Source organism: Ceratotherium simum, chromosome 10, assembly GCF_057802395.1.
Source record: "Ceratotherium simum simum isolate JZ-2026a chromosome 10, ASM5780239v1, whole genome shotgun sequence".
Lineage (NCBI taxonomy): Eukaryota > Metazoa > Chordata > Mammalia > Perissodactyla > Rhinocerotidae > Ceratotherium > Ceratotherium simum.
In genome coordinates, this window is record NC_141909.1 from 82,895,033 (window position 1) to 82,919,773 (window position 24,741).

The 24,741-nt window shown below is 41.0% G+C and overlaps 1 protein-coding gene across 6 annotated transcripts in view; it reads right to left on the reverse strand.

Annotated features, from left to right (window-relative positions):
- Window positions 1-2,380: 2,380 nt before the first annotated feature.
- MPHOSPH8 (M-phase phosphoprotein 8) overlaps window positions 2,381-24,741 on the reverse strand; it is a 47,343-nt gene continuing 24,982 nt past the window's right edge. For 2 of the 6 annotated variants that reach the window (XM_087436356.1, XM_014791197.2), the window contains 9 exons: window positions 18,257-18,382; window positions 18,087-18,175; window positions 15,623-15,763; window positions 14,925-15,011; window positions 10,224-10,378; window positions 8,078-8,232; window positions 4,978-5,105; window positions 3,383-3,466; window positions 2,381-2,844 (listed from right to left, as the gene is read on the reverse strand). In XM_087436356.1, coding sequence (XP_087292482.1) covers window positions 2,803-2,844; window positions 3,383-3,466; window positions 4,978-5,105; window positions 8,078-8,232; window positions 10,224-10,378; window positions 14,925-15,011; window positions 15,623-15,763; window positions 18,087-18,175; window positions 18,257-18,382 — 1,007 coding nt within the window. In that variant the 3' untranslated portion in view covers window positions 2,381-2,802. Of the gene's footprint in view, window positions 2,845-3,382; window positions 3,467-3,505; window positions 3,834-4,977; window positions 5,106-5,843; window positions 6,016-8,077; window positions 8,233-10,223; window positions 10,379-14,924; window positions 15,012-15,622; window positions 15,764-18,086; window positions 18,176-18,256; window positions 18,383-24,741 lie in introns of those variants that run through there. The other 4 variants (XM_087436352.1, XM_087436353.1, XM_087436354.1 and 1 more) reach the window with 4 other exon arrangements.

Sequence of the window (24,741 nt, forward strand, 5' to 3'; positions counted from 1 at the left end):
GCTTTAGGCCCTTTCACTGCTAAGGTTCTGGGCACTAAACCTTGTCAGCCCTAGTAAATTCTCATTTAACTTTGAAAGCTACACCTGAGCTTCAAATTGTAACCTCCTGACATTCCACTGAATAAGTTCTACAAATTTTAAGATGGGAATGACCTGAGAAGATAGTGTATGAAATTCAATAATTTCATATTCCTGGACTAAAACCCAAACTCCCCATCTAATTGTAGTTGTTGAACATTTATTGAGTGGTATTAGGTACTTTTGTATGGTACAGGTGTTGCAGATAAAAGAATGTGTAATGTTCTTGCTCCTATATAGCCATACTCAGAGTAGACCAAATCTGAATGGTATAGCTAGCAAGTTAAATTAATTGAGTAACCCAATTACATTGTCCTTATCCCAGTGTACACTGGAAAGGAGTAATGGCTGAGGAGTCATGATTTTTTTTAAGTTAAGATAAAATTGAAGTACAAAGATGTTACTAATTGCTTTTCAGTGAGTCTGGCCAAAGAGTGACACATCCCATTTATGATTATTTCTGCTTAATCGTGAGAGTGCCCGTGGCTTAGATGATAAAGCTCACTTACATACTCTGTATTGCATACACTGGGACTGTGCCAGGAGATGGCTTTGGTTTTGACCTGTAGTACGAAGCATATCTGTAAACCTTTTGGTAAGGGGCTGCTTGAGAATTCCTTTGTTTTCCAGAGAAATCCCTGCTTACACTTTGTACATATTTTACTTAAATGTCAAAGTAGCAGCATTACCTGCAGTATCTGATAGCATCAGCAAGAAACCTCTCTCAAGTGGGAGTCTCGGATTCATGTCCTCTTCATCTTTAAGAAACCAGAACTTTGAGCATTTACCCACTCAAGGACAAGTGTGCTTTTCACCTAACTGTAGAGATGATGATCCAGTTTAGAGCAAAACAACTCGATTAAAATGCTTGGCTGTGGGGCTGGCCTGGTGGCATAGCATTTAAGTTTGTGCACTCCGCTTTGGCGGCCCGGGGTTCACAGGTTCAGATCCCAGGCACACACCTACCCACTGCTTATCAAGCCAGGCTGTGGTGGTGTCCCATATAAAGTAGAGGAAGATGGGCATGGATGTTAGCCCAGGGCCCATCTTCAGCAAAAAGAGGAGGGTTGGCAACAGATGTTAGCTCAGGGCTAATCTTCCTCATCAAAAAAAACAAAAAAAAAACTTTGGCTCTACTAGTTCTTGTAGTAGACACGACTGTTTACAGAATTTATTTGTTACCATATCTGGCACAAAACTGGTAGAAGCCGACACAGACAACTCAAAGGCAGTGTTATCCCATGTTATCTCAAACTTGGATGTTCTCTCCCTGACCCTGTCTCAGCCAAAATAACTTGTCCACTTGCCCTATAATCAACAGCTTCACCTGTTCAAGATTTCTTCCTTGCTGACTTTTCATAGCTTTCTATTTATTTCTCAGCCTAAACTGCTGAAGGAACTGTGTTCAGATTTTCTACTTGGTTTCTCTCCTAGATAACCTTTCCTCCTGGATCAACAGCGTTCTTATAAAGCTGTTATTAACTTAGGCATGATTTTGAGATAAATTATCTGTAAACCTGCTTCTCTTATGTGTATTGGACCAAATACTATGGTCTCTCTTAATTTTCCTGATTGATGCACTTTGCTAACTCAAATCTTGTATCTTCTTTTTTCTAGAAAGCTATGAAATCAGATATAGTACTAGTACACGATTGAATAGCGTTGAAAAAGTCCAATCCCAGCTGTCATTTAGCTGAAAAACTACACAATTAGGATCTACCTTGTTTTGAAGTCCTGAGACTTGAGATACAAAGAAAACAGACCAACATTGTGGTGTTTTGAGAAAACTAAGAAAAGGCAGTTTCAGTATGTAAAAAAAAAGGCTCTCTGAAATGTTTATAAAACTAATTAGGAACTAGACAATTTTATACATATAATGCAGAATGACCATACTAGTTTGTCAAATATTTCTTAATATAAGAGGGAGGCCTGTGGGAAGTCTAGAGCAGCAGTGCCGCTTCCCATGAGGGCCAAGGTGGCAAAGCCCGGCTGGCCTTCCCAGGGTGCAGAACAAGGGCACAGGCACTGGCTTCTCAAAAGTACTTGCTGGATTCCAAGAACAAGGATGAAAGATCACATGTAATATCTCCCTTTTAGGCCTCGTTATGTTCTGGTTTACGTTTTTCCTATATCTTAGATTCTGATTTATTATCCTGTTATCTTTTCAAAGAAGAGGATAACTGCAAATATACAAAGTTATCACCTCCAACTCAGGATCTGTGGCAACTGCATATCAGAAATAGATCAGATCTTCCTCTAACCTGCCTGTCTACCGTGTTAGATTAGTCATACTTCAGGGGCGGCAAATTCACACTTTATTAAGTGCTTGGGTAACCTGAATGTAACATACACTTTTATTTTTTTTTAAACACAGAAATTCACCAGGGCCAGTAAAAAATTTCAAATTAAAAAAAGGCTTTTAATTTTCTTAAATAATCCTCATATGTACCATTCCACATTGTGGAAAAACTGAAATATGCAGCCCTGATGCAACATCAGTATTTCAGGACACTGGCACAGATACTTACATCTATATTTTATAGTATATTAGAATCACCGTGTCCCATCTTACAGAGTCTAACAGATGATAGGCCTTAAACTGCAAGAGGATTACAGATGAAACTTAAAATCTGAAAGTGTTAGCTGTGCCAGGATTCCAAACTGCTTCGAGGAGAGTTTTTAGGAATAGGGCTGAAGCAGCTCCACCCCAACTCTTTCTGTTGGTCACTGCAGCTGCACTCTGTATGCACCTATGAGCAACTTCACCTAGTGAAAGGAAAAAATCGTACATTTATCAGTACAGAGAGAAACACACACGGCCAAGACTTGTTTCTCTTATTTGGCGATATTCTCATATCAGTTATCAATTTAGGTTGTTAGATTATCACTATTTTAATTAAAAATCCAAGTGCTTCTAATTTGACCTTTAGGTTATTAAATAACTGTACTATTACATAGACTACTCTAGTCCAGCTTCATTTTACAAAGAGACCAGCCTAGTGACCAGCCTAGAGAGATACATATGGCAATTAAAATACCAAAGCCCAGAACACAACTCAGACTGGTACATACTATACACTATACAAATACTGCATTCTTCTCATTTTTACCATTAGTCCCTTCCTTGACACATTATGTCTAACACATTTTAGATTCAGACAGACGCACCTAGCACTGCTGCCCTAGGGAGCACTTGTCTCTAAGGTACACCAGGAACACCACAATATTCTTGACTTTTTTCCTAAGATAAAGTAATCTGGAGTAACAATTTTAGTAACACTAAATATGATGAAAGGATTTTCACCTTAGCAGAGGGTGCTTCCGTCAACCTTATAAAGAGTTTATTGAGGCCTGCAACGGGGCTGAACGAGTAAACAAAATGACTGTCCTAGGGAAAGAGACCAAAAAAAAGACGTATTTCTTTAGACAAACTTCCACATCTAGGAACAACTAGACTCATGTCTAAGAGTATAACCTGATCTTAGAGACTCTAAAGATGTAGGAGAGAAGTTTTGTATTTGTTTATATAAGGCAAAAGGCTGTGATTTCTTTACTTTTCCCTTGATTTATTAAAAAGATACAAATAGGGCCGGCCCCGTGGCTTGGCGGTTGAGTGCGTGCGCTCCGATGCAGGCGGCCCGGGTTCGGATCCCGGGCGCGCACAGACGCACTGCTTCTCCTGCCATGCTGAGGCCGCGTCCCACATACAGCAACTAGAAGAATGTCCAACTATGACATACAACTATCGCCTGGGGCTTTAGGGGAAAAACAAATAAATAAAAAATTAGAAAAAAAAAAAAGTTTAAAAAGATACAAATAACGAAAAAGCTTATAAGCAATCTGGAAAAAACAATATCCAGATAAGTCTTGAGGATCAGAAGATATCCAGTCATATACAGCATGAGTGTTAAGAACGTTCATAACCAGTTAATTTTGCTTAATTCAGCCTAAGGAAAGAATTCTAAATGTAGCATAAGGAATCATGCACCAAGATTCTACAAGAGCATTTTTTACGTTAAATTAGAATTTATAGAGCCACTAATAGATTAGTTATTACATATATTTATTTTAAAATGTTCATAGTAGGGCCGGCCCCATGGCTTAGCGGTTAGGTGCGCATGCACGGCTACTGGTAGCCCGGGTTCGGATCCTGGGCGTGCACCGAGGCACCGCTTCTCTGGCCATGCTGAGGCCACGTCCCACATACAGCAACTAGAAGGATGTGCAACTATGACATAGAACTATCTACTGGGGCTTCGGGGAAAAAAAAAAGGAGGAGGATTGGCAATAGATGTTAGCTCAGAGCCGGTCTTCCTCAGCAAAAAGAGGAGGATTAGCATGGATGTTAGCTCAGGGCTAATCTTGCTCACAAAAAATAAAAATACAAAAAAAATGTTCATAGTGAATAAAAATCAAAATTATAATGATTACCTAAAGTTAGAAACTAAGCATAAATACAACTAATGTCATACAGTGATTGTATTTGGGTATTCAAAGCTTGCACAGGTATACTTTTCTTCCTTTTTGAATTTCCTAAATCTTCTTTAAGTGAATGTTTGTAATTATAATGGTGGGAAAAGGCATAATATTTAAAATTAGTATGTTTCTTGTACCATAAGAATTTATATTCAGAATGTTAGTTCTAAGACATTATGGTAAACATACTTTGTGGCACAGATATCAAACATTTAGAAAGATTTTTTGTCAAAAGATTTTTTTGGTCAATTTTTATTGACAAAATTTAGGATAATTTTACTTTATGAGTTGCTACCTCATTTCCAACAATTGGTTTACTGAATTACAATTAACATACTTTATTAAAAAACAGCAATTTAAAAGCTACCTGTACTTTTGATTAAAAGAACGTACTTTGCAGTAATGAACTACAGAAGAACTTACCAGAAAAACAGGAAGTTGAAATTTATCATTTAAAACTACGGCTTGTACACTACATGGTCCACAGAGCCGAGCAATAACTTCTTTACCCAAAAAGTTTGCATGGAAAATAAACAGCAGGATACCAGAGCCTGAATAAGGGAGATGTAAATACAGATTGTAATACCAATCTTAATGGCCACCTTTCAGAGCCTGAGTGAGGAGCAGCTATACAGGTGGGAGGTGGTCCCCCGAGTGAGCCTAGGCAGTGCGGCACCCCACTGTACCCACTCACACTGACCCACCTAAGGATTCTTCCAATTTCAAAACTTGGTGCTATCTAGCATTTCTCAAACCACAGAACCCTTTTTATTTTTTGTCCAAGTAATCCCTACTGATAGCTCACGGAACAGACTTATTATTTTTTTGTGTGTGTGAGGAAGACTGGCCCTGGGCTAACATCCGTGCCCATCGTCCTCCACTTTGTATGGGACGCCGCCACAGCATGGCCTGACAAGCAGCTCGTCAGTGCGCACCTGGGGATGCGAACCTGGGAACCTTGGGCCACCAAGGCAAAGCGCAGGCACTTAACCACTGCGCCACCGGGCCAGCCCCGGAACAGACTATTAAACATGCTTTTCTAAATTAAAGTTATTTTAGTTTAACAAAAAGTGGTATTTAAAAGTTGCTGCTGCATACATGTCTATGGAATCAAAACCATGGACATTTCTGTGCTACTTGTCTTTGGGTGTGGGTTTGAGTGATTTTCCATTTTCTTCCACATACACTTTTGCCTTTTACAAATTTTCTGATTAACATAAAAAAAACCTTATTTTGAAAAAAAAAAAAGCATGAGATTTGAATCTTTCACTCAATATCCAAAATATTCTGCAAGGGCCGGCCCTGTGGCTTAGTGGTTAAGTGCGCGCGCTCCGCTGCTGGCAGCCCGGGTTAGGATCCCGGGCACACACTGACGCACCCTTCTCCAGCCATGCTGAGGCCGCGTCCCACATACAGCAACTGGAAGGATGTGCAGCTAGGACATACAACTATCTGCTGGGGCTTTGGGGAAAAAAAAATAAATAAAATTAAAAAACAACAAAACCCAAAATATTCTGCAACATTCATTTTCTGAACAAAAGCTATACTTATTTTTTAATAATAGAAAACAGATATAAGAGCTCTATGACCTGTTAAACTATTTTTAGCATGATAAAATATTGATCCAGGCCAGTTATAAACAAGAGGAGTCATCAAAGAGATCCCCCAAAGAACCATTTGCTTTATTTATTCTGGTCCCAGGACAAAGGGCATGCCAGGCCCCTGCCTCTTCCACCTCTGCTTTCAAGCTGTTCAAGGCTTGACAGAGTGATTTTGCTCTCCAGCTTTATAATGCAACTTGCCCTGCCTTAGAGCACTGAGTATCAAAAGAAGAAAAGGCCTGCAAATAATGTAGGGACAGTTTCTTCTGTATCCTTCCCTCTCAGCTCCACTATGAAATAGCAATTGGGACAGAGGCTGAGTACAGTCACATGCCACACGACAACATTTCGGTCAACAACCGACCACATATACGATGGTGGTCCCACAAGATTAGTACCATACAGCCTAGGTGTGTGGCAGACTGTACCATCTGGGTTTGTCTAAGTACACTCTATGATGTTCACACAACAAAATAGCCTAAGAACACGTTTCTTAGAACATATCTCCATTGTTAAGCAACAGACGACTGTATAAATTTTTTCTTCAGCCAAACTAGGTGTTACACGTGATGGACAGTTCTTAAGAGCCACAAGCCCCTCAAGAAACTAAGATCTGTGTTTCTCAAACTTCAGTGTGCCAAGGTGTCAACTAAGACACATGAGGTCTGGGTGGGCCTGAGGGTCTACATCTCTCTCAAGCTCCCAGAGCAGGCTGGGGAGACCACACTTTGAGTAGTGAGGGTCAGGAAAATCTATCAGGATCTTACATCTGAGAATGACAAAGCATCTTTGGTAAGATTTCACATGAAGAGAAACAATTCCTGGTGGTCACAAACATTGTTGTGTGTGCAGGAAAAAACTGTAACCCCAAGGCAGTCCAGTTGCACTGAAGCGCACAAACTGAAATGCTGGATGACTGGCCCAGCTCACTGCTTCAGTAAAGGCCCAACCCAGTTCACCAGCTCCTGCACCACCCAGCAATGCAAACGGTCTACTTGAATAGTCGAAACTACAAACCATGCTTCTTCAATGCCAAGTTCACTGAATACTAAGATGTTATGAATGGCTGTCTTTAACAGGTAGGACTATATTTCCTTTAATTCAGTTTTCATTAATGAATATATATTTTTTAAATGCGTAGGTGGGTTTCTTTTTAACGAAACAAAAAAGCCAGAGCCCAGCTTCCTACTTTCAGGCAGAGAAAGCGTTATCTCCACTTTAGATATGCACCATCTGTGTCCTAAACAAGGCATGGTCATAGTCTTGTCTGCAAAGCACTTATTAAGCAGAGAATAGGAAGCAGAAGATAGGAAGCAGAACTGAAGTTTCCATTTCTTGCTACTAAACTTTACTATGGGGCAAGACTTTTTTTTTTTTTCCTTTTAAAAGGGGAAGGGGCTGGCCCCATGGCGTAGTGGTTAAGTGCGCGCGCTCCACTGCTGGTGGCCCGGGTTCGGATCCCGGGCGCACACCGACGCACCGCTTGTCAGGCCACACTGTGGCGGCGTCCCATAGTGGAGGAAGATAGGCACAGATGTTAGCCCAGGGCCAGTCTTCCTCAGCAAAAAGAGGAGGATTGGCATGGATGTTAGCTCAGGGCTGATCTCCCTCACAAAAAAATAAATAAATAAAAGGGCAAGACTATTAGTAATAATAAAATTCACGAAAAACATTGATTCTGGGCTTAGAATCTTCGAAGTAAATTTCAGTAAAACTCAAGTGCTAGCACAGTGCTCCGTGGACCCCTCTAAGTCACTTGGGATGGTGGATTATCAGCTAGGTCTCTTTTTTCTGTCAGAGTAGCTGTGCTGTTAACATATTATACACAATGGAATTTTCTTAAGGTTTTGTTCAAAGAGAGTTGTCTAAAAATCAGTTATATTTATAGTGTCGCATTTCAAAGTGAGAAAACATAGGCTTACCTTCTGGTATGTTCTGTGGGGGTTTGTAATTGAAATCTGTTGAAAAATCTGGCCCCTCACAGAGACGATGACATGCTATTGGAAAAATGGGTTCTAGCAGAGCAAGCCGTGCTTCAAAGTAATCCCTTATTGTTTCTTCTGCTACTCTTGAAAGTCTAATAAAAGAGTATAGTAAGAGTTGTTAATATTAATGTAGAAAAAGAACCATGAGTCATAAAATTATTAAACTATTGAATAACAGTGAAGCCTTCCCAGATCAACCTTTAAAAAAAAAAAAGCAACTTCCCTCATCCTGCTTCCCTGCTGTTTTTCTTTGGCACTCAGTATCTGACACACTATATATTTGTCTGCCTTGCTATGTCCTCTCATGGGAATTGAGGCTCCAAGAGCGCAAGTCTTTTCCCCCATTGCTATCTCCATCTCCCCAGCCTTTTGAATAATGCCCAGCACACAGACAGTACCTACTACATATCTGTCGAATGAATGAATGATCAATTTGGAGACTCAGAAATGAGAATTCCATTAAGAAATAAATCGAAGAATTGCCACACATACAAAAAGTCTTGTTACAGTACTTAGTTTAGAAAGCAGTCAAATAAATGATTAGTGCTGATTGAGAAAATATTTTTAAGCTATTTTGCTGGGAAGGTAACCAGCTCTTCTGGTCTGCCTAGGATATTCTAGTTTTAGGCGTGTAAGTCCAAAGTCCCAGGAAACTCGTTCGTCACGGTTTTAAAAGAAAGTTCAGCATCCCAGGAACCCCTCAGTCTCTGGCCAACCAGGAAGGCTGGCTGCCCAACTTGCTGGCTATCTGTAACTCTTACCCAGGTGAAGAGACTGAGATGAGTTCACTTCCCAGGATTCCTTGCAGCCATGAAGGCTGGTCACAGACATGCACAGAAATTACTGATTGGATGAGGCTCCCAGCAAAAGCTGTCAAAATGGGCAGACTCACCAGGGCACATGCCCTTTCTCTGACCTTTGCCTTTTTTGCCTCGTCTGAAATTTACCTTACCTTCTGCTTAGAATATAGGTCCTACACCTGGAATTGGAGTAACCATCTTGCAAGCATGAAGATCCAAGTCATATCCTAAGTATGGTAGATGAGGAAGAGAGGGGAAGAGTGGCTATTCCTGCCCAAGGCTGCCCACCCCTGAATTCCCTGTTATGGGAACAATAAACACCTTATTTGTGTTAGCTACTGTTTGTCAAGTTTCTGTTATGTGTGGCCAAAGTAATTCTTAAGTGATAAAAAGCTATGAAATTACTTGTATGAACTTCTAATAAAATGATTTAGAATTCATCTGAAAAGGACTGAACTTGAGTGGATAAACTAATACATCCACACAATGGAATTCAGCGCTAAAAAGAAAAGAGCTATCAAGCCATGAAAAGACAGAGCATGCATATCACTTAAGGCATATCACTAAGTAAAAGAAGCCCATCTGAAAAGGGCAACACTATGGAAATAGTAAAAGGATCAGTGGTTTTCAGGGTTTAGGGGACAGGAGGGATAAAGAGGAGGAGCAGAGGATGTCTAGGGCAGTGAAACTCCTCTGTATGACACTGTCATGGGGGATAGGTATCATTATGCATTTGTCAAAACTCCTGGAATGTACAACACCAAGGTGAACCCTAATGTAAACCACGGACTTTGGGTGATTATTTGTCAATGTAGGTTCACTGATTACAACAAATGCACCACTCTGGTGGGAGGTTGATAATGGGGGGCCGTGCATGTGTGGAAGCAGGGGGTATAAGAGAACTCTGTACTTTCTGCTCAATTTCACTGTAAACCTAAAACAGGTCTAAAACATTATGTCTGTTTAAAAAAAAATGAACTAAAGGTTAAATGGTTTTAAGAAAGTCTTTGTTAGCCACATTAAGGGCATAACTGCAGTTTTAAGGAGATACTCCTAGATAGGACAGTGTTAAGTCTGAAGGTTTCTAAGACCTCAATAACTTGAAGAAAAATAATTCATATGCCACTTATTGAATTCATGATCTTTTGAGAGCAAAAACCCACCAGGACTTCTACTTGACAGTCTTTTTCTGAGCAGCTCTACACAGGCCATTCCAGTTATGATGTGTCCACAGAGACATTAGACTCTGTGACTTAACTATGGCACATTCACTTCACACTTACGTCTCTAAGTGATTCTTCAGCAAGTCGTACACCAGCACGTTGTTACACTGCTTTGCAAAATGCAGCGCGCTGTTCTGGTGCTTAGACAAAATATTGCAGTCAGCTCCACATTCAATCACAAGTCGTGCGATGTCTGAGTTTCCTCTTTTACAGGCCTAAGTCAGGAAAAAGGAGTAATAATTACCCCTACAATAAGATAACCACCAGTCACCGCCTGTCCTTTTGTCCACACATGAGCCTGGGAGTTCTTTGTGAAGAGAGATGGGGAAAAAAGCCAGGTCATGCTTCCTGAGTGTTAGAAACTGTCACATAAACGAGAATGGGATGCTCCTTTTACTCAGTGAACAGTACAGAAATCTGTGTGCTACATTCAATTAATTTCTTCCCTGATTCCTCAGGAAATGGGCAACTTTGAAAAAGATGCTTCTGTTTCAAGATAGAAGAAACACTAGGCCTTTCTAAGCTCTATTGCACACTGTGTTCATCCACATCCTGTGTCCTGTGAACCAATATCTTAGCAGAGGCACCCAGAAGAGAAAGCTTGCCCATCACTCTTAGAGAGGTTAATAAAGATCCTCCTAGATTATGACTGGGTTAAGTCTCAGTAAACCCATAAGTTGAAAATATCATAAGTCGAAAATGCATTTAGGGCCGGCCCTGTGGCTTAGCGGTTAAGTGCGTGCTCTCTGATGCTGGCGGCCCGGGTTCGGATCCCAGGCGCACACCGACGCACCGCTTCTCCGGCCACGCTGGGGCCGCGTCCCACATACTGGAGGGATGTGTAGCTATGACATACAACTGTCTACTGGGGCTTTGGGGCGAAAATAAATAAATAAATCTTTAAAAAAAAAAAAAAAAAAAAAAAAAAGAAAATGCATTTAATACACCTAACCTACTGAACATCACAGCTTAGCCTAGCTACCAAAATGTACTCAAAACACTTACATCAGCCCTACAGTTGGGCAAAATAATCTAACACAAAGCTTATTTTATAAGAAAGTGTTGAACATCTCATGTAATTTCTTGACTACTGTACTGAAAGTGACAAGCAGAATGGCTGTCTGGGTATAGAAAGGTTCTAAGTGGATAGGTTGTTTACCCTCGTGATCACAGGGCTGACTGGGAGCTGCAGCTGCTGCTGCCCAGCATCATGAGAGAGCATCGTACCGCACAGCGCTAGCCCAGGAAAGATCAAAATTCAAAATTCAAAGTACCGTTTCCACTGAAAGCATATCACTTTTGCACCATTTTCGCACCATCGTAAAGTCGAAAAATTGCTAAGTCAAACCATCCTAAGTTGGGGACTGTCTGTATTGGGAATCTCTAAAGTATCTCTTACCATCACAAAATAACTTCAAAACTTTCCTAGTGGGTGATTTACAGGAGACTAATTAAGCATAGACACAAATTTGAATTCAACAAATCTAAGATGGAGCTGTGACACAGTTTAAAGACCTACATCTTTTCTGAAGTAAAAGACCTACGTCCAGGGTTCTCTTCCTGTCTCTGTCACTTACCAGCCACGTGACTTCAGGTTAAGTCCCTTAATTCTGAGTCTCACTGCTTCCATCTGTCCAAAGGGGCAAGACTACTTCTGCCTCATAGCACTGAGGCTGAAATTAAATAATGTATCGTAAAGGACCAGGGCCAGGCCAGTGAGCTTTCCTACAAGAACACAGTGGGAGCCTCCAACCAGGCCATCTGGTCTGCTTTAGCACTCAGGACCAATATTTCTACAGAAAAGGTTTCTAAGTTGTGCAACTGCCAGATCAAAGGGCATGCAGCTTTCTGGGGAGCTGACAAACTGCCCTGCATAAGGCTGTAACCCAGCGGTTCTCACCTGGGGCAATTTTGCCCCCCATGGAAATTTAGGCAACGTCTAGAGACGTTTCTGGTGTCACAACTGGGAGTGGGTGCTACTGGCATCTAATGTAGAGGGTAAGGATGCTGTTAAACATCGTGCAATACACAGGACAGTCCTCATGACAAAGAATGACCTGGCCACAAGGTCAGCTGTGGGAAAGCTGCGCAGCCCTGCTGGGACCAGTTATATCCCCAACACCAGTGGGTGAGACTGTGGTTTCTCCGCCCTCTCACACTCTGGTAAATGACCAATGTTATATATTATTTCCTGAGATGAAAAGGTTTTTATTTCAATTTCTGCAAATCTTTCCCTATGTTTATTTCTTCTAATTCTAAAATTCAATAAAACTTACTATGCTAAATCGTTAAAGCACTTAAAATACTGTTTTTTCAGGAACAAGTACCTAAGTAAGTAAAACAAATTAAGCATGGATACTAGCAGCCTAATTGAGATGGTAAACATGCTTTAAGCTCTTCCCTGGCAAGAAGCAACAAACTCCCTCGACCCGCCCTCCCCGTGGGCACTGCCTTCTCCCCTTCTCAGCTAGGCTCCTTCGTACCTGCCACACCCACCACCCACCTCCGCACTCCCTGCAACCACACACCCTCAGACCCAACACAAACTCCTCCCCGACGAGGCCACCACTACCCTCTAAAGTGCTAGCTAATGGCACTTCTCAGCCCATCCTTTGACATCTGTGCCCCAGTGGACACTGCCAGCCAGCTCTTCTCTGAAGCGCCTTTTTCTCATGGTTCTCTTGATGTCTCCCTCCTCCTCTTCCTCTTCCTTCTCTCGTCTTTCCTATGCATCCTCCTGCCATCTCTGGCCTTTCTTTCCTTTTCAGCTCTCAATGGGTAACCCCATTCTCAGCCCATGACTATAATCTGTGTTGCCTACTGAGGACTCCAAATCTGACACCTAGCCCACAGCTCTCTCCTGAGCTAAAGATCTGCACAGGAAACACCTGAGCATTCCTAGCTCAAATGCAGCTGTAAAAAGCTGAGCACCTGTCTCCCCACCCACATCTGTGCTGTGATTTCTACCTCCTTAAAAAACTGGTCTATCTACTTCTGTCTCCACTGTCACTACCTAGCTGCAGACTACTATTATTTCACTTAATTTTAAGACTCTTCCTATGAGTCTGCAAACTGTCTGTCTTTCTAAACAATCCATGTTCCCTACCGTCCTAGTGGCATTAAAAACAAAGAATCATAACAAGACCCAGCCTTTATTCTTATTATGTCTTTCTCCAGCTTAAACCTTGTAATGGCTCCCAATTGCTCTCAGGAGAAATGACTAATTCCTTAGCACGGATGTAGAGTTTATGTGCTCACTCCCCATGCATACACCATTTATGCTCCAGACCATCTGCTGTTTAGAATGCACAATAAGATGAAGTTTTATTTTTATTTATTTTTTTCAAGGGTGGGGATGTTACTGGAATTGGTCATTTATTTATTTATTTATTTTGTGAGGAAGATCAGCCCTGAGCTAACATCCGTGCTAATCCTCCTCTTTTTGCTGAGGAAGACCGGCTCTGAGCTAACATCTATTGCCAATCCTCCTCCTTTTTTTTCCCCCAAAGCCCCAGTAGATAGTTGTATGTCATAGTTGCACATCCTTCTAGTTGCTGTATGTGGGACGCGGCCTCAGCACGGCCGGAGGAGCGGTGCGTGGGTGCGCGCCCAGGATCCAAACCCGGGCCGCCAGTAACAGAGCGCGCACTTAACCGCTAAGCCACGGGGCCGGCCCATGATCAAGTTTTAAATTCATGATCTGAGGTGCCACCTTTGCTCTAAACATATGGCAATAATAGAAACACATAAGAGAAGGTTAAAATTCAAAAGCAGGACTCCTGAACAAAAGAAACATTTCCATGAACCATTTTTTTTCCAAGAAACAGTTGCAAAACAGAAATACAAGCAGTGAGCAAGGTTTAAACCCCATGTGTGGAAGAAGGCTGAGGGGGCAGGCAATCCAGGCCTTTGGAATACCAGAGACTCAATACCAGACTCAGGGCCAGGCCCACTGCTCACTCGCGGCTGGACTGTGCTCCCTTCCTGACTCACGAAAGAAGGTTGAAAAGAGGGACTGCAGACAAACATTGACTTGGGTCAACAGCCCACACAAAGCTGCGCCTCCAGAGGAGGGAGTAAGACACAGCCCCAGACAGGGAACTAAACCAAGCCACTCACAGCTCGGTGTCAGGACCTGCTCTGTCCTAACAGCACCATGGGCCAGGAATCCAGAAGCGCCACAGGAACAGGCTGCACCAGGCTGGCCCCAGAAGAGGCAAACGCAAAACTACTAAACAGGGTGGGGTGATAAAGGGGTGCACGGCGGGGGTGGGGTGGGGAGGTAGCCTGAAGAGCCTTCCATTCACAACTATCTGCAAGCCACACTTCCAGACACACAGGAAAAAATCTGAGGCTAGGGAGATGAATTCACAATATAAAATAATAATGGAAGCACAGCATGCTCGTTTCCACTCCAGGGCTCTGCTCATAGCCTGTTCCAGCCCCGTTTACACAGCCCAGCCCTGCTAACATGTGCTTCGTGTTCAGGACGCAGCTTAGCCACCCGTCACATCCACCCTAAGGCTCGCCTCGAATCCACAAGACTGAGCCCAGTATGGACTTCTATGTAATCCCTCAGCTCTCCGTCACATTACTGATGACACCAAGCTTTAACTGCTTCTTTGCTGGTCTATTTCTCCTCCTCGACAGTGATGTGCTTGAGTCCAGAGACTGTCTTGTTTCCCATCACATTCCCAGCCCCAAGCACACTGCCAGCTGTGGAGAGACTGAGGGAACGAGCAACCCATGTGAGGTATTTACCTTCATTAGAGCGGTCTCACCATTGCTCTGCTGGACATTTACAAAAGCTCCTGCTTCCAAAAGAATAGCCACTGTAGTTAAAAAGTTCTATTAAACAAAAAGAAAAAAGCAAATTTAATTCCCCAAATTCTTTAAGATATTTTTAGCCATCAGAAAAATACTCAGATTCTATCGCAAGCAGGCTGGTGAACACAGCATCCCTGGCTCTTCCCTGTGCAGGTACCCGTGGGAGCTGAAGGCCCCACTGCTCAAGTGCCCGTGCACAGCCACAGACCGTTTTGCCAGTAACCTCAGTCTGAAGTTTAACCCTGGTTTCAACATAAGAACCTCTGCATTACCAATCCTTTAAAAAGACAATATATGGGAAAAGTTTAATTATTAACCAAAAGAAACACTTTATTTCAATTAGAAAAGATTTTTAAAAGATCTAAGATTGAAATCAATATTAGCACCTTAATCAGAGGTCCTTTTTCAATATAAATCACTTTCAACTAGATAAATCACCTTTTGAAATGCAATTACAAAGTACTACTGATTTAAAAAAACCCATTTATGACAAGTCACAGATGAACTGAAATATGAAATTTTAAAGTTATGTGACTACGTGACCGTTACATTTCACTACAGAAACAGATTCTGTCTTAGTCCGTGGAGGAAATCCCACAAGACAACGCAATGACGCATTTTCAGTCACCTACCTTCTCTGCTGCATGGATAAGTGCCGTGGTCCCGTTCTTCTGTCTCCCATTCACTTTGGCTCCTTTTCTGATGAGGAGCCTCAGGAGGTCATCTTGCCCTCCTGCTGCAGCAAGCATCACCAGTGTCATCCCGCTCGAATCCTTCATTAGTTTTGGTTAAGAAAAAATGTCAATGTGTAATCAGAAAAATTTTCGAACTAAGTCTTTTCATCTAGGATGTTTCAATGTAAAATCACTAAAATGCATTGATTTAGCACCTACTTAGGTTTTTCACTAAAACATCCTAATAAAAAATCAGAAACTAATAACTTTTAGAATTTTTTTCATATATAAATGTTACCAAAAAATATTACAACTTCTATGTATAAAGTTCTAAAGCACATCAACACTTCGCAAGGTAGAAAATGAATAGTGAATCTTGACGCTATACAAATGGCAAAGGTACTTATCTCACATTTCAGGTCCAAAGTCTCCTTGTGTTCTAGGTGAAACAGGTGAAACTGATACATTCATTATATTCATTTAGTTGGCCCAAAGATATAAGGCTAGAAATGACCACTGGAAGTCACATAAGCCCATTCTATTGATGATAATGTAAAATGAACACTCTCTGGACTAGACAAATGTTGGCCATATAAATGTATTGTTGGGAAGAGAAAGTCTGATTGCTCTCAAGATAAATAAGAAAACTCAGAAGTACAACACAGGACACTGATACGATTAGTTTCTAAGAGGCTATGGATAAAATACAGAAATTAAAGAAATGTGCTTTGCATAGAGATAAAATTACATAAAGCTGACAAAAAATAAAAAGGTAATTATTAGCTAAAATATTTCCCATCACTAGTTGAAACAAACACCATATGAGGAAACCAAACCATTTATTAAATACCATTTGAGAAAACCAAATTCTAATACAGTATGAGTTAATTTGGCTATAATCTAAAAGTCTGGCACAATTTGCCTGTGTGAGCAATCTGAGGAGCACAAATGTAAGTGCTTCCTGGCAGTAGCACTTTAGAGAGAGGCAGGAAGATCCACCACAACTAAGATAACACAGTGTACCACTTCCTCTCCTTTGTAAAGTCTCTTATTACTACAAAACGTGTTACATGAAAAAACACTTTTTCTAACTTCAGAAAGTTCCCTGCAGCTCTATACTTCATTAATAAAGACCAACCTACATACGTATTAAAGTAGAGAGAAAAAAGCATCTGATAAAACCGAACATCCACCCCTGAGAAAAACTTAAGCAGCTAAAAGAAGAAAGGATGTAGAGAAAGATAAAGGCTACCCACAAGAAACCAACAGCATGACCAAAACAAAAACTTCACACTGAGACCCTCAAGGGAGAATCCCCATCTAGGTCAGAGACAGAGCAGGATTGCCTCTACCATCACTATTATTCAAAATGTCACCAATTTCACAAGACCAGAAAAGAAATATTATTGGAAAAAAAGGAAACAAAATAGTTATTTTTCAGCAGATGACCAAATTCTCTACCCAGAAAATCCAAGGCAAGTTAATTTAAAAATTATCAGAGTAAGAGAATTTCATAAAGTGACTAGAGACGCCAACACACACACACACAGAAATCAATAACTTTACTGCACACATGTAATAACCAGTTAGAAAACAAAATGTGGGGGAAAAGATCATAATGATCATAGTAAGATAACTAACAAATTATAAAATACTTAGGAATATATCTAAAATAAATGTGCAAGAACTATATGAAGGAAAAAACCCATAACGTTTGCTTAAGGGAATAAATGAAGAGCTGAATGAATGTAGAGTTATCATGTTCCTAGATGGAAGAATCAAAATCTAAAAATGTCAATTCTCAGCCAAATTAGTCGATATATATAATGCAATTTTAATCAAAATCCCAATAACTGTTTTGAACTGTAATCCCAAAAGATTAAACCTAAAAAATCCACAACAAAATCAAGAAAACTAAAGAAAATATAAAAACGTTTCCTAAGCAAGACAAGACACCCAAAAGTCATAAAGGAAAAGATCAAAAGATGTGACTACCTAAAAATAAAAATCCTCTAAAAGCAATAAAAGACCCAAAAAACCCAAAGCCTAAAAACTAGGAAGAAAGGGTTAATATGTCTGCATACATAAACCCTGATAAATCAGTATGAAAAACCTCAGAAGCAACAGAAAGATGGGTAGTTGCCATGAAACATGAGGGACGACACGAAGACGAGGAGTCACTCACACTCCTCAAGGCCACAGAGGTGATGGACAAAACAGAGAGCACAGCGGAACCAAACGGTTACTTTAGGGGCTGGAATGACAGGGACTATGATTTTCTACATTATCTATTTCTACAATGTTTGAATTTTATAAAGTGAACATGCATTACCTTTTATAATTGAAAAAAATAAATAAAACAATTCTTTTAAAAGAGTTACTTTACATCTTCCTTTCATGAGATTTTACAAAGACATATTACCTCTTGGTCCAGGTTATATTCTTCATTTGAATTAAGTGCAACCTTCACAGTAATATAATCCCCATTTTTCACAGCATCCCTCAATAAATCTAAAAGGAAACAAAAGATAAATTAGGTTTTATATATCTAGATTTCATGAAAAGGATCCCCATAATTCCAAAACTACTCACTACTTGGAATTGCATCTGCTGTAGCAAAATTCTCATCTTCCCCATCAAGATGCTTTTGAAAATCTTCTAATTTCATCCATTCCAACTGCAAGTCCATGCCCAAACTCAAAATCTGTTGTCTGGCATCTAGAACACAAAAGAACCTTAGTAAGATACATTTTTATGGATTATAAAAAAATATAATGCAGTTTTATTAAATTGTGGTGTCTTAACCAAAACTTTATATACGCTTTTACATACATCATTATGTAACTGAGTCTTTAATTAAACTTCTGGTTTTCTTTGGGAAGCAATACAAACATCCACATCTCGATGTCATGGTGCTTCAAAGGCATAAAGATAAATTGGTAACCTATTGACTGTAAAACAGTGAAATATGAATTTTAAGAACAAGATTAAAAGTAGCTCAGAGGAAGAGAGAAATCACAGGGATTCAGTAAGAGGACTCTCTAACATTTCTTTCTTTGGTCATTCTTCTTAGATATACATTGCTTTCAATCATTTTATGTTAGGTAAAGTCATTCTAAATGTGTAAACCAGATCTCCATGTAAATAAAAGTCACTGCCTATTGATCTTGCCAGACTCAGCTCCAGCTTCTCCTCCTGGAAGCCCTCTCTGCTGAGTACCCTGCCATGCTTCCACAGCACCGAGGGCTGTATACTGCCCACCACATCACCAAGCAAGTGCAAGCTGCCTCCCTCATCTGTCTGATCCATGGGCTCATTAACACTTGCGATGGACATGTCATCCCCTATTGGCAGTGCAATAAATGAGATGTAAGCATAACTCACTGGAGAGTAACTCAAAATGACTATCCTATTTTAAAAAGTGAAAAGCACAAATATTTGAGTTAAAGGATTGTCACCTAAAACCAACTCCTTAAACTACACAGATGTGAGGCAGTTAACCTTGCCACAGAAGTGAAGTTTGTAAAGACATGCAGAAGGAACTTTTTCCAAAGCTCTGAACTCCAACACTTCTCTGTGCTACCTCCGAGAGCATTCCATCATAGAAAACAGCACAGCCTTTGCAGCTACACATCCTGGATCTGAATCTCAGCTCCACGTTAGCTGTATGTCTTTGTGTAAGTCACATAACTTGCTGTGCCTCACTTTCTGAATTACATCAGTAGTGGTAACAGTAAAAGCAGCTAACATTCAGTAAGGAGTGTTAAATTATTTACATGAATTAATACATTTAATTAATTTAATATACAATAACCTGTAAAGGGATACACATTACAGATGAGGAAAGCAAGGCTCCTACACACACACCAGTAAGTGAAGAGCCATATTTGCACTGAGAAGTATCTGAGTCCACAGCTGGACATCCCCCCACCGTAGCGCAACACCAGAGTAATAAAGAAAGGTCTCAGAAGCAGGACAGATAAACTGAGTTCATATAAACTGAGACAATACCATCTAATTTACAGGACTGTCATGTAGAGCTACAATGTCAAAAGGGCTGTGCTACAGCTCAGACTTCTGTCTCTAATGAAGCCAACTGGTTCAAAATCCTATGCTCATTCCTACCAAGTACTGGATCTTGGATCTTGACTCAGCATTTGGTAGTTTTAACTTTTTCTATTTTTAATAAAAACTCAGATATAAATTAAAGAACGTAGGTAATGAGGTGAACATCTGTGAATGTGGCACTGCCTTGAACAGAGAACCACTCTAGGGCACGTGGCTAACTCACTTCCACCCCATGACACCCGACCACAGCAGTACATCATGTACATCCAGCACGTGGGTCTGTCATTCACTTTCATTTTTTTAAAGTAGTATTGCTATAAATACAGGTAGCCTAAAAAATCTACAGTTAGTTTTGCCTGTTTCTTGGCTTTATAAAAATTGGTATTTGACTGGGCTAAGGGATGCCCAGACAGCTGGTAAAACATTATTTCTGGGTGTTTCCAGAAGAGATTAGCATTTGAATCAGTAGACTGAGTTAACGACTCTTCCGCATCAATGTGGGCTGACATCATTCAATCCTTTGCCTTGCTGAGGAAGGGGGATTTCTCTCTCCTCTTGAGCTCAGATGTCCATCTTCTCCTGCCCTAAGACATCGGAGCTCCTGGTTCTCGGGCCTTTCGACTCCAGAGCTTACACCATTGGCTCCATTGTTCTCAGGACTTTGGACTCGGACACTACCAGCTTTCCTGGGTCTCCAGCTTGCAAAGGGCAGATTGTGGGAGTATTCTAAACCTCCACAACTACATAAGCCAATTCCTCACAATAAATCTCCTTTTATATCTCTCTCTATTCTATTGGTTCTGCTTCTCTGGAGAACTTTGAGTAACACAGTATCACACTGCATTATTGTTTACAGATTTTGGGTACTAATCCTTTGTCTTTCTGCCCTTTTTAATGGTAACTTTGATGAATGGAACTTACTTTGTAGTCAATTTCATCATTCTTTTCTTTTATGGCATTTTTTTGTGTCTTATTTAAGAAATCCTCTCCTACCTCCAAGGTCATACAGATATGATCCTTTATCCTCTAAATGCCTAATATCTAACTGTCCTCTTTATATTTAAGGCCTTACTCCATCAGGATTTGATCTTCATATATAGTGTTTCTTCTACATGGATAACCAATTATCCTCACACCATCTATGAAGAGCTGATCCTCCCTCATGGATCTGTGTTGCCACTTGTCCTCTATCCAGTTTTTATTTTTATTTATTTTGTGAGGCGATCAGCCCTGTGCTAACATCTGCCAATCCTCCTTTTTTTTTTTTTTTTTTTTTTTTGCTGAGGAAGACTGGCCCTGGGCTAACATCTGTGCCCATCTCCCTCCACTTTATATGGGACACCGCTACAACATGGCTTGCCAAGCAGTGCGTCAGTGCGCGCCCGGGATCCGAACCGGTGAACCCCGGGCCACCGCAGTGGAGCACGTGCACTTAACCGCTTGTGCCACCGGGCCGGCCCCATCTATCCAGTTTTTAGATCTGAAAGAGTCTTATTATGAGGTCTCTACTCTGCTGACTAGCACAGCTACCTTCCCTGCGCCAAGTAAATACTCTGTCTACTGCTATAGTTTTATATATAGTCATGCGCCGCTTAACAACGGGGACACGTTCTGAGACACTCGTCATTAGGTGTTACGCAATTTCATTGTTGTGCGAACATCACAGAGTGTACTTACACAAACCTAGATGGTGCAGGCTACTACACACCTGGACCATATGGTACTAATCTTATGGGACCATCTTATACGCAGTCCTTCACTGATCGAAATATCATTATGCTGTGCATGACTGTAGTAGGTTTTGATTACAACTGGGATAACCGGCTATGCCTTTTTCTTTAGTCTTCCACATAAATTTTAGTCAGTATTTGTAAATTCCATGAGAAATTATGTTGAGATTTTGATTGGAACCACAGTGACACTACAGACCAATTTGAAGAGAATGACAAATTTATAAAATTATATTTTCAGGTAATAAAAATGGTATACATAAATTTTAATAACTTTCAAGAAATTTTTATAATTTTCTCCACACAAGTCTTACATATCTTTTTGAAATACACTCTTAGCAATCTTTTAAATGTATTTCTATCAAAAATTATCTTTTTAGGGCCGGCCCCGTGGCTTAGCGGTTAAGTGCTCGCGCTCCGCTGCTGGCGGCCTGGGTTCGGATCCCGGGCGAGCACCGACGCACCGCTTCTCCGGCCATGCTGAGGCCGCATCCCACATACAGCAACTAGAATGGATGTGCAACTACGACATACAACTATCTACTGGGGCTTTGGGGGAAAAATAAATAAATAAAATCTTTAAAAAAAAAAAAAAAAAAAATTATCTTTTTAAAATTACATTTACTATCTACGTAGAAATATATATAGAAACATACATTATATAGAAATACATATATAGAAATGTAGTTAATTTTTGTATACTGGTCTTATATCCACCTTGCTGAACTCTTAATATTTCTAAAAATTTATTTATAGATTCTTTCAAGTTTTCTACATGTATTATACCATCTGATAATGGACAGCTCTTTTTTGTGGGGGAGGTGGGGCTTCCCTTCCAATGCTTAGGTCTTCCATTTTTAATTGTCTTACTGTGCTGGGTAGACCTTAGCATAAAGTTGAAAAAAGTGGTGACAGAAGGCATCCTTGTATTATTTCTGATTTAAAAGAAATGTTCCCAATGTTTCACCATTACAAAAGATGTTTGCCAAAGGTTTAATGCTCTTTATTGACTGAGAAAGCTCACTTTTATCCATGGTTCGCTAGGTTTTGTTTTTTAAAAACCAAGACTACTATTAAATCAATTTCTTCTTTACTCACTGAATTCCTAAGGAACATCCAACTTGATCATAAGAGGTTATGTTTTTACACATGGTTAGATTCAATTTGCTAATGTTTTGTTTGGCATTTTTACATCTGAGTTCATGAGTGAGCTTGGCCTGTCATTTTCCTTTCTTATACAGTTTTTGTCTGGTTTTGGTACTGAAGCTATAAGGACTCACAGAACGAGTTAGTGTTCTTTGTCTATTTTTAAAGACCTTTTTATAAGTTTGATAAGCTTTTACATATGAAACCATCTGTGCCTGGTGTTAAATTTGTAATGCTATTTTAAATTACTATTTCATATTCTTTCATAGTTAAAGACTATTCAATTTCTATATTTCTTCTTGGGTCAGTTTTGTTAAACTATATTTTTCCAAGAATTTCCCCAATTTATTGCTTTTTCAAATCTCATAGAATTCTTTTATATTTTTAATCTGGATAGAATCTACAATCCTAGATTATAAGAAATTACTCATAGAATTCTTTTATCTTTTTAATCTGGATAGAATCTACAATCATGTCTTTTTTCAATGAAAATATTGTTTAAGCCGTCATTGCTTTTTTTCCTTAACCAACGGTGCCAGAGGCTTGTCTATTCTATTAGTCTTGTCAGTGAACCAACTTCTGGCTTTCTTCATGCTGTCTACTGTTGGAGGAGATCACTGACTGAGAGCATGTGACTGCCAGCTGACCCACGAGCTGGACCTGGGCAATTGGAGGCTCCTCGCCCCTCCCCTGTTCTTGGACTGTATGTTCTGCTCACCATTTCCACCGTAGAAACCGTTTCAGGGATGCAGTCTTGAGAGAGTAAGGTGTTGTTGAGACCATCTGGACTGATACGTGACTGAACTGCATTAAGGCCCCTATATAAACTTTTAAGATTCTGGCAGGTGGGTGTGGAGATCTACTCATCTTGTGCTGCCCAAGACAAGCGTCATATGTAAGTTCCCTCACTTATTAAACCTGCCACCTACCCATGTGGAGTGGTTTGCCTCTTCCTTCGGTCTCTTTGCCCTCCATGTACAGGGGCCAATTTCAAGTTTCACCAGGGAAACCTGGGAGGTTGCGACCCAACAACTGGTGAGCTGGCCAGGAGACTGAAGAAACGCATCTTGGGAAAGAGGCATCCACAGGGGAAATCTCAAGTTGGCCATCGACCTCTCTGTCGGGAGGAGGAGGCTGCATGTTAGATGCTTGTGGACCACCGCCTCAGTACAGGGACACCCTGAAAATGCCGGCTGCCTTAATGCCTTTGCTTAGGAAACTGCGGATAGCACACTGCTGCAAAAAAGGGAAAGGAATAGCAGCGGCAGGAGGCTGGCCTCTCCTGTGGCCACCGATGCCCACCTGGAGACTGAAGCTCAAGTCAGAAAGTCGGAAAAAGAGCTGAGGTTACAGAAAGACGTGTGGTTGTGCACTACTCTGCTAGCGTTGGGGATGGCAGACAAGGTGGGAGAGCGGGATAAGCTGGAGACCTTAGTGTGCCATTGTGCAAAGCTAGGAGAATGCAAGTTGCCTTAGATTAAGTCCAAGCGCGTGTGTCAAAGCCTGATTGAGAGAGATACTAAGTAGAATTGCTAGGTGAAGAGGATGCTGTGCTGACTGACAGTGAAACAGACAAAACACCCTGTGCCCTCTGACTGCTGATTTAAAGGAAAAGCCCGCTGAGCTTACTGATACAGCTGCCGAGTTGCATCAAAAGGCCAGGGAAAGTATCATGGCACGGTTACCGCATGGTAAACGGGTGTGTGTGTGTGTGTGTGCGCGCGCGTCATGGCATGGTAAACGGGTGTGTGTGTGTGGGTGTGTGTGTGATGGCATGGTAAACGGGGATGTGTGTGTGTGTGTGAGTGATGGCACGGTTACCGCGGCTATGGTAGACAGGGTGTTTGTGTGTGTGTGTGTGTGCGCGTGCACCATTTCTCACAGGAGGCAGAGAAAAGGGGCAACATCACCACGCACCCTGCCCTCCGGCAACACCTGTATGGCGCTTGGGGGCTTCAAGGCACTCCCTCCCTTATAGACTGGATTATTCTGTCTTGCAGGGAAGCTTGGCCCAATAAGGGGGATCTCCTGGGCACCTGGGACCTTGGAAACCTATGGAGGTAAAAGAAATCCTTAGGGAGCTGGAAATGAGACAGGCCATCTACACTCTGTCTTTGAAGGCCCTGATCAGGC